This window comes from Mauremys reevesii, linkage group 3 (assembly GCF_016161935.1).
Source record: "Mauremys reevesii isolate NIE-2019 linkage group 3, ASM1616193v1, whole genome shotgun sequence".
NCBI lineage: Eukaryota > Metazoa > Chordata > Testudines > Geoemydidae > Mauremys > Mauremys reevesii.
Window position 1 is genome coordinate 54825529 of NC_052625.1, and position 10843 is coordinate 54836371.

The 10843-nt window shown below is 42.8% G+C and overlaps 1 protein-coding gene across 1 annotated transcript in view; it reads right to left on the reverse strand.

The window, feature by feature from the left end:
* Window positions 1-10573, reverse strand: part of SDE2 (SDE2 telomere maintenance homolog) — a 12868-nt gene extending 2295 nt beyond the window's left edge. The window contains exons 1-6 of the mRNA XM_039532133.1: window positions 10329-10573; window positions 8632-8749; window positions 6074-6185; window positions 5303-5472; window positions 4195-4306; window positions 2244-2610 (exon numbers count right to left, since the gene is read on the reverse strand). Of these exons, the coding sequence (XP_039388067.1) occupies window positions 2244-2610; window positions 4195-4306; window positions 5303-5472; window positions 6074-6185; window positions 8632-8749; window positions 10329-10436 (987 nt within the window). The 5' untranslated portion in view covers window positions 10437-10573. The remainder of the gene's footprint in view (window positions 1-2243; window positions 2611-4194; window positions 4307-5302; window positions 5473-6073; window positions 6186-8631; window positions 8750-10328) is intronic.
* Between the last annotated feature and the right edge of the window lie 270 nt (window positions 10574-10843).

Sequence of the window (10843 nt, forward strand, 5' to 3'; positions counted from 1 at the left end):
TAATAAAGACTCTGCAGAGTTTAAGGCTGAAAATCAAGTTTTCATTGGCTAGAAAGCTAATCCAGGCCTCTCACGTAGCCGACAAAAATTCAACCAAGTAATATACCATGTCAGTGATGTGACTGAATGAGCTTTCATAAGACTCTGAACTTCCCATCTATTAAGGAAATATGAGTAAGCAGGTTACTCCACTGTTGAGATAATGGATTCATTGTTTCCTTTAAATCTGCTCTTCCACCAAGATTTGTAAACGCAGCCACATCTAAGGTGGTTTGTCCAAGCACCACACTGAAGTGTTTATATAAGAGAAAACCAAGATAGATAAACTAGTCAATTGGCTTGTCTGCTCTAAATAAAAGCTCCAAGTGACTAACTTCTAACTTAGGTTACCTTCAAGGATGAATATTAAGGTCAACCTACACTTACAGATGATGTGACCAAACCTGATACAGTGAGCCGGAAAATCTTTCATCCTACAAAGTAGACTATATTTTCCCAGAGGAAGAACTTTTCACTCAAAGGTGATGATCTCTGGCTACACTTGTGGGAGAGAAGAGAAGACACTCACAAGAAGTGCCTAACTCCTTCAGGACAGAGAGAGAACAGATAGTTGAGAGCAGTTAGACATGGATAGCCAGGTCCTAGCATGTTTAGGGCTATCTCAGAGATTAACATTCCCCCATGACCTATCACTCCAGTTACAATCTGAGGCATTACTGCTTTGGTTCCAGTGCTGAACTCACTGGGGTTTTGCGATGCATGTCAGTGGAGGACCCTCTCTGGTATTAGTTTCCATTAGAACTAGTACATGGCTACATTTAGTCCATAGTGCAGGATGCATCTTTCATTGACCTTCCTCCTGTCCTAACCAGTGGGATTTTTCAGTTGAGTGAAGGTGATGGCTTCAGGGTAATATTGTATTCAAGATAATTAAGTGGTCTCAAGACACTAGTATAATGATCACTTAATGTCACCTCACCAATAGATATATGGACCACATGATACTGAGGCAATATAGACACTTAGGGAGTATTCTAGTTACCATCCCCTGCAGGAGCCCAGGCACACTAGTAGGTTTTTTATGAATACTTCTACTGAATGAATAGCCATACAAAAGGCAAACCAAAGCCCACTATACACTTCCATACTCATCAGATGTTTAGAGACAAACCCCTTCTGACAGATAAGTGTATTCTAAACAAACATGATAGAAGTTAACAGGATTTTTATGTTTGATATATTTTGGATCTCTTCTAGATCAATTTACAATAGCAACAGAGATGCATTGTTCAGTTTGCGTTTATTGTGCTTCCCTGATGACAGTCAAGTGTACTTACTCCTCAATTAAAAGAGCGCAGTTTACTTAGATGTGGAGTAGTTTAGAGAAGGAAAGTTTCTTTTCTAAATATCCTACATTTCCCAAGAGCTAAGGAACACATTGCAGTAAGCCAAAAAACTGATTTGATAATTTATCATACTGGAATTCTTGCCTCAAGAATTCTGGTCTCTTTGATCCTTGCCTCTAACTGCAGAACAGGACTCTTGCATACAGATCATAAGAGGGTCTAGCACAGGGATCTCAAACTCAAATCACCACGAGGGCCACATGAAGACTAGCACATTGGCTCAAGGGCCACATCATATAAAAGGTACAAAAGCCACACACACACCCCTTCCATGAGGCCCCACCCCTGCCCTGCCTCCTTCCCTAAGCGTGCAGCTCCCCGCTCCTCCCCCCTGGAAAGTGCTAAGTGCCACCAAACAGCTGTTTGGCGGCGAGAAGTGCCTGGAAGTAGGCAGAGGAGCAGAGATGCCGCACGCTGGAGCGGAAGGGGGGGATGGCGGCCGCAGGAAATAACTTTGGGGGGGGGCACACAGGGAGCTTGGCAGGCCGCAGCAAATAACTCCGTGGGCCGGACGCGTGTTGGAGACCCCTGATCTAGCATATCTAAGCCAATTTGTTTTCAAGGAGTACATGCAGTGACTTGGGAATTGTTTTGAGCTGCTATAAGGAGCTATTTAGAGCCCAGAGTGAGCATTCTTTAGAAATGCAAATTATCATGAGAACCATCAAGGCAAGTTAATTTTTAGACTCAACTACTTTGGCCGGGTCCCTTTATGTCAGTTCGGTAGGTGATTCACTAACTGGATGATAGAAAAAGTGGTCCAAAGATAGATGATGGGCAGTGAGGAAAAAGCAGCAATAGGTCCATCTCTTGACATTCAAATTTAGTACTGCTTACTGTGCTCTGCAACTGGCTTGTTTCCTGCTGAGTAGCTGAAACAGTCTCTTGCTCCCCATCCTTCAGGGTCTTTGCTGCTTCATTTTTTTCATCAGCTGCTGGAGTTTCAGTCTGACCACCTGCAGGCACCTTCTCTGGTAGATCTTTTCCAAGATCTTCTAGTTGTTCCTGCGATTTCTCAGTAGCATTGGAGGTTGAACTGCATCCGATGGAATCCTCTGAGCTACTGGGCCACTCACTCGTGAGTTCAGTCTTTTCAACATGGCTGCCAGTTGATTGCCAACTACCTTCTGCCATGCTAGGAGAATCATCTTCACTATCACCATCACCAGAGCTCTCGGGATCTGACAGTCCCTCCACACCCATCCTGTCACAAACAACACTTTTTAATTACAATTTTTTAACCAGAGTTACTTTCCCCTTCACGTGCCCAAAAGGGGTCACTGTACTAGCCTAGCAAAGGAGGACTAGACTGGATTGTCTCCAAACCAATTTAATTCATGCACTCAAAAGGGTAGAAGTCACTGTTACTATATATAACTCCAAGCACTCCCTCAGGAGCCAGATACACTTTCTGAAGCACTCCTAGTAAAGAATGAGCCCAATCTACTACTGCCACGTGGCAGACCTTTAGCCACATGAGCATCTTTACTATGTCTAATCATTCTAGTTCATCATCATTTTAAATAATAGAATTCAAAAACTCATTTTGTTAAAAGAACAGAACAATTTAGGATTCTCCCACTGTTTTCTCTATGAAAGATGAATAAACTGGAGTGTGAGAAGATTAAAGGGGTCAAAAAAGTCTTCTAGTTACATAAGGTAGGAAAAGATTGAGCCCAGTTTAATTATCCAGATGTATACTGATGAGGGAAGGGCACAGGAGGCAGCAGGGCGTGAACTAGTACAGTAACTCCTCACTTAACACTGTAGTTATGTTTTTGAAAAATAAAACGTTAAGCGAAACTAAGTTAAACAAATCCAATTTCCCCATAAGAATTAATGTAAAGGGGGGGGTGTGGTGGCCTAGGTTCCAGGGAATTTTTTTTCGCCCGACAAAAGACATTATATACATATATAGTATAAGTTTTAAACAATTTTAAACAAACAATGTAATACCATACTCAGCAATGATGATTGTGAAGCTTGGTTGAGGTGGTGGAGTCAGAGGGTGAATCATTTGGCTGCTCCTTTTGCTGTTCTTTCCAAAGAGCTGGGGGTACGTAACTCTAGGCCTGCCCCCACTCCATCCCTTGCCCCAAGGCCCCTGCCCCGCCTCTTCCTGCCCCTGCTCCACCCCCTCCCTACTCCGAGCATGCCGTGTCCTCGCTCTTCCCCGGTCCCCCCAGTCTCCTGAATGCCGTGAAACAGTTGATTGCTGCAGGCGGGAGGGGGGAGTCTGCGTGCCGCATCCTCGCTCCTTCCCGCTCTCTCCCAGAGGCTCCTGAATGCCAGGAAACAGCTGATTGCTGCAGGCAGGAGGCGTGGGGAGGGAGGAGTTGCTGATCTGCAGGGCCAACAGCAGGTGGGAGGTGCTGGATGGTGCTGGAGGGGAGCTGATAGGGGGGCTGCCAGCCCACTCTGGTTCCAAGCCAACACGGCCAAATGGCTATAAGCAAACGTAGCGCAACTTTAAATGAGTATGTTCTCTAATAGATCATTGACAAAACAACATTAACCGGGATGATGTTAAGTGAGGTGCAACTGTATGAGGGAAAGATGAGAGGGGTCAAAGCCCCTTCAGATTAAATTTCCTTGGTGCCTGTACAATGGCGGTAGCACTGTTCCTGGGAGTGCTCAGCTGTCTGACTTTTACTGGTGATTAGTTAAAATAGTATTTAATTTCATTTTTAAATCTGTACCAGTGGTACAAAAAGTGATCATTTCCCCTTGGTAATTATCTATTGCTTTTCTTATTCTTTACAAAGCTTGTTTAAGCCATAACACTTACCAAAAACACTGTCTTTTCCTAAATTTTCCTTCACTCTTTTCAGACTCAATTGGGCGCTTCCGACAATCACTGGTTTCTGGAGATACCATCTTACTGGAAGAGGCCTGCATTCCTTCAAAGCAAAGTTAAAAGTTTAGTACCTTTGCAGATTTATTCTACTGTTAGGTTGTTATGCGATTACCAAGTCCATGGAAGAAGATTTTAAAGCTCCTAATAGCTGCTCAAGGAGAACTCTATGGTTCCAGTTACTTTCCATAAATATGTGAGATGTCTTTCTTAGTATTCATGGAAGGTGCTGCACTGAGAGCCTTGGAGTGTGAAGTCTTCCACATAAACTCAGAACAGGCATAGTGTGGGCAGCAAAAGCTTCCCCGCATGAGTAGAGCGTCAATCCTGTACTGGAGAGAGCCCTTCTTGTGCCCCTGCTGAACCTCCCAACAGGGTAACAATCAGTGGATAAACAAAGTAACTGCAAAGGACACTTGTGTAATCCAGATATTTTATTAGATTATATTCAGTTTCTAAACTCTCCATAAAATGTGTTAACCTATGATCTTTTTACTACAAAAAAGTTTACATATGATTCTTACTAAGCTCCTATCAGCATCTTCAAAGAGTTCTTGATGGCACTGCTGCTAACCTGGGACTCATGTAGCCTACCTGTAGATTACCTTGGTGTAAAATGATACATCATTTGTATCTGTGTTGCAACTTTTGTATAATATTCCAATTAATTTTATTCAAAGGAGGAAAACCTAGTTCTATGGTTTTCATCAGAAGTAGGGCTGTTGATCAATCACACTTAACTCACGCGATTAACTCAAAATTCATCGTGATTAAAAAAAATGAATTGTGATTAAATGGCACTATTAAACTATAGAATACCAATTGACATTTATTAAATACTTTTGGATGTTTTTCTACATTTTCAAATATATCAATTTCAATTACAATACAGAATACAAAGCCCACAATATTTAAGATCAGTAACAATTTCTCAAATAGTGTTAATTCAAACGGCCATATTTTAATAAAATATGATAGAAAACAGTCCTATGTTGACTGATAATGGTTATTTTAAGGTGTCATTCCAAGTGCTCAGTAGTACCTTTAAGGACTGAATCCTCTAGGCGCTCAGCCATCTCGTGACACTGTTGCTGGTAGTCTGGATTAGTGAAAAAGTGCTTTGGTTCTGCAAGTTTACGCTGCAGCCTTTCCAGGCGTCTCTGTTCTTTTTCTGCTTCTCGCTCTGCTTGCTGCTTCACCCACTCAGCCATTCTACAGAGGAAAAAAAAGGTCCAGGAAATAGGAACCAGTCAGTCATTTTAATCTAACAATGATTATTGCTCTGCAGTTACAGAACACTTTCACTCACTGATGGGGACAGAAAAAGGAAGAGGACAGGAAATAAGTGAGTTAGTCATAAAAAAAGCTGCACCCTGCAGAAACTCATGGAAATTTCACTACAGGAGGGAGAAGTGTTTATTTATGCAAGATAGACTTATGATGGGCTCCACAGCTCTCTGGCCTGCAGCTACAGGGTAGTGTGCTTTGAGGATCCTATAATTTTTCTTTTGTTTGAGAACATTCTTCTACCCCCTGAGAAACACTTACAAGAGGTGCAGACAAGCATGTCACAAACAAGTTGCAGTATGGTCACCTTTAATTTGCACTAGCTATATACTCTTCAAGCAGACAGTTGACTCCTCCTGGCTTCTATCCATATTGTGCTAAGGGTTTCAAAGAGCTAAAAGCTCCTTCTAATATCCATAAAGTTTCATTATTCTGACTATAACAGCCTCTCGTTTGACCTCTTCTAACAATGAAAAATAGGTTACTGTATTTTATAATGATATTTCTGAGAAAGTAAATGCCTCACGCTTTTTCGTGGTTAACGTCTCGTAGTCTCCTTCCACTAAGATCTCGGCAAGCCTCTCGATTCGTCGTCTTTTCAATTTGAGCACCAAGTGCTCGGAGCATAGATCCAAAACCTGAAAAGTTACCAGAAGTCAGCTACAAAGTTGTAATAGGGAGATCTACAGGATCAGGACCATTACAGTTTTTAAAAATAGCTCTTCCCCTTCCTCCCCACATCCCAGTAACAGAGATCAAGGTAATGAGACATCATATACTAGAGAAAAAAAATCTTGTTAGTCCCACCATTAGTGAAGAAAGAGATACTGAAAGTGTAGCGACTTGCTTTCTCTCAGAATAACTGAGGCCAAAGATGAGCTGTAAATATTTAACAGATACAATGCGATAAATATATTATTGAGCTGAATGTCTCAAACATCAAGTCAAAGAGAGGCATTCAAGGTATAACTAAGTTTAAACTATCTTTTAATTTTAGCTCTCCTGAAGTCATGCCAGCTGGATTCCTGAGCTACTGATATCCCTATAAGATGTATTCCTGATACTACAGGCTACTGGAGTCCTCTAGCACAGTGGTTCTCAATCTTTTCCATAACACGAACACTTGAGCCTCCTCTCCCATCTATCCAGGGGAGACCCAATCTACCCACTGGGACCATTATCATGACCCCCATATATTGATGACACCTGCACAGGGGCTGGGGAAATGATTTTTGTAGGCTATAGCCTGGATTTTGCAGAGTGCCAACAAAAAATAATTGCCCAAGAGAGGTAGTCACATAAAGCAATGTGATCTGGTGGAAACCCAGTAATGTTAGAGTTCTACTTACACCTCTGCCACATCTTGCTCTTGTCATGTCACTTAACTTCTGTCTCAATCCCACCCGCTCACCAGTTACGGATAATACTTACCTAACTACTGTGAAGAAACACAGTGAGGATTAATGTCAGCACAGAGCTTTAAAATACTATGTAAGTGCCATTTATTACACTATTCTTTAACTACAAGTTGAACAAAACTGTACTAGAATCCTTGAAGATCCTTTAAAGCAGCCTTGAAAAAAATGCCACGGAAATTTACCAGGCCCATACAATAAGAGAGTCACCTATTCACTCTCCTATTAAAACAAACTATTGCCAAAGGTGAATAGAATTTTGCAAAGCTTTATTCCAAACAGACACTTGTGAGGAAGTTGCTTATATACAGGTTTCATTGGATTTTATATTCTTAAAAAAAAAAAAAAAAAAAGGAGAGCGAGAGCTATTTTCTAAACCTAGGCCCAATTCTGCTCCTATTGAAGTCAAGGGCAATGCTCCCAAGCCCTAACATAAACTTTTCGGTTTCTCTGTGACTGATTTTGAGCCCAAAGGGACCATTAAGCAGGCCTTCAGAGACTGAGTGCCTTGTTTTACCCCACATTTTCATTTTAAAACTCAAACAGATGTACTTGACAAGGCCAACAGTATGATTTTGACAAAATACTATTTAGTTGACTAGGCCCCGCAGGGCTCCAATGGCAACTGTGACATCACAGAATGACGCATGCTAGATTGTCACAGTAGAGTAGAAGCTGGTAGGCATGACAGTAGGTGTTTGGAAGTTATAAACAGATGTCAGCAGCCAGTTGTCTTCGGGGGGGATTAAAAAGGTCACAGAAGCAGTATTTACTTTCATTCTGCCTGATTCTATAAACATGGTGTAGCAAGCTGGACCAGAATTCTAAAGGAAGCCCCCTTGATTTCTGTGCCCTGCAGATAGGAAACGCTGGGGAACTTTACTGAACATTTTACTATGACTGCATTGATCTATCAAATATGAAAATATAATTAGTCCAGTAACCTGCTTAATTTTGTTATTAAATTCAGTTTTATAATGTGCCTACATTTCAGTGTTTCAGAGCAGTGCATATCTTTGTATTGATGATAAACAATATATTTAATGCAGTTATTGAAAGGGAAATGGGTTGTTCTGGCAGCTGAGCAGTAGGCAGCTGGGTCTTTTGAAACTTAACCGTCTGGGAGGCAATTTGAGTTTGTGCGATAAACATTATAGTTGAATCTTTCACTGATAATTACTTTTTAGCAGAAACAGTTTATTTTGACATTTAAATGGTACCTGTGAAACCTAAACTTGACAATTTCAGATTGTCTGCACTGCAGACTCAGGAAACCAACACTGCATCAGTTACACTCACTTCACATGTTTATGATCATAAAGGTTGTTTTTTTTTAAATGAAAGCCTGAATTCTGGAGCAGGACTGGATGGCAAGTGGTAGATTCTGTGATGAGCTTTATGGCCATGAAATCTTAGAATGAGGGGGTTCTGGCTATCAAGGATTTTTCTGACTCACAAGTTTATTGTGGAATAAAATAAGCTAAGAACCTCCAAAGGTCATGGTTTAGGGTGAACTTTTCAAAAACATCCAAGTGACTGAGGAGCCTAACGCCTGTTGATTTTCATTGAAATTTAGTTTCTCAAATCCCTTGGGAGCTTCTGAAATTTTACCCCTAGACTCTAATACATAAAAAATCTGACAGTCCCCCATGCAGCATCAGCAACTAACCTCCTTTTCCACCACAAAGTCTTGGCTCCAGACTATAAACAACTCCATCCTGTAGTAAGTCTTCAGTATCAACCAGTCGTCCATTACATTTCACATAGAAACTGTCCTCAGGAATGCCCTAGAAACAAAAACATTCCGTCTATAAAAACGGATTTTGATCAGTCTGCGTAATCCATTTTAAAACAATAAAAGGAGAATAGGCTTTTTATCTCCTTTTATATAAGAAATTAAAAACAAAGAAGAAGCTTTCTAAGACCCCCAATCATTCACTGAATATGTATAACCTTAAAAATTACAAATACATTTTTAAATAAAGTTATGAGTAACTCACTTGATGAACTGAAATTAAAGTACAAAGTGTAGGGTATATTTTCAATTCAAGTTATTAATGAAGGTTAAAGGTGCTTACAGAGTAGTTTACATTCACCTACAAATGAATTCCACTGTTAAAATGCACTTTATATCACTTACTAGAGGTGCTTAAACTTTGTATTAGCCAAAAAATAAAATAAGCACTTCCTCTTCTTGCACTCATCTAGGGCAATCAGAGGAAAGAAAGAAGATACCCACAACCCCAGGATGTCAAATTTTTTCTAGTGCATTGTCAGCTCCTCCAGTAATTGTAGGAAGAAGAGATCAGAGATTCCTGGCTCCCTGCATGGCAAGTGGGCAGAGCATGTCTGATGTAGCTGGCCAGAAAGAGTGAAAGATTTCACTGCTGTCACCTGCAGATGTTGGGAGTGCAAACCTTGCTGTTCTCCCTAAGGCTGTGAAGGTGGAAGAGGATACAAAACTGGATTTTTTTTTTAAGAAGGTAGTCTTTGGCTATGGCAAGCCATCATTTGTAAATTGAGAGAAATAATGTTCTTATATTTATGGCACCAGATGTGGACTCAAGAGATCTGGGCTCAGTTCCTTACTCTGCCACAGATTTCCCGTGCAACTTTAGGCACATCACATAATATCTTGTGTCTCAGTTCCTCATCTTTCCCTCATCTCTCTTGCTATTTAGACTGTACACTCTTAAGAGAAAGAAGATTGCTCTTATTATGCATTTGTACAATATTTGGCACAAAGGGACACCAATCTCTGCTGGGGCCACTAAATGCTACTGCACTAAGATATTGTTTTGTACATATTAAGAAAAACATAATAATCAACAGGACCCTACTAGAACTGATTCTTTAAAAACTCCTCATTTATTTGCCAAGACCCCAAACCAGAGTCTCTTCTATTATAGTTTCAGGATGTCACTGATGCTTCAACAGCCCAAGAAGCTGCAAGGATGGGGACTGCTGATATTTCAGTGATCACGGCAACGACTGAAGATTTAGAGGGGGAGGGACAGGTCTTCAAGCTCACGTCTTTGCTGGTAAAGAGATTTTTCTAGTTTGTCAAACAAAAGCAAACGCTCCAGTAGCGGGACACTCGAACCTAGCCCACACTGACACACACGGGCAGGGCTTGTAGCGAAGAGAATGATCCATGAGCAGGCCCAAGACACCGGGCAGGACAACGGTGGAATCTTAGAGACCAAATCAACATCACCTTCCTCCTCGCCCCCTCCCGCGGGGGCTCCCCTGCCGGCCCCCCAGAGCGCCGGGAGGGGGGGTTCCCCAGCTGCCGCCCCACCCCAATGCCCCGGGTGACACTGGCCCCCAGAGCAGGGCCGCCCCCAGCTGCCCTCCCGCGCCTACCTGTGCCCGACAGCGAATGCGGAGCCAGTCCCGCACCGATCCGCCCCCGGGGGTCAGCGGCACTAGCTGCGCTCGAGAAGCGTCCGGCTCCCGCACCAGCAGCACCATCTTCCCCCGCTCAGCAGCCCCGGCCCAGGCGAGACGGGAAGCGCGCCGGGCAGGCAGCGGGCACGGCGCATACTGATGACGTAGGGAAGCCAACCCGGAAGCTGGGCACCCGTCACGTGGCTGGAAGGGCGCTGCTCGTGGGTGGCAGCGGGAGAGGCAGGTCTGGAGAAGACCGATAAAGAAGGGCGGGGGCTGCCGGGGCGGAGCTGTGGGGCAGCCAGAAGAGGCTGCCCGTGGGTCGCTTCCTCCTGGGCCCGGCCTGCAGAGGAGGCTGCAGTAGCCTTTGCGGTCCCGTAACTACAAAGCAGCCGCTTGTGTCGTACTGAAATCTCACCCCCAGGCCATCATGTGAACTGGGAGCTTTTTCTTCTTGCGGCTGATGTAGGTTTGAAGCTCCACGGTATATT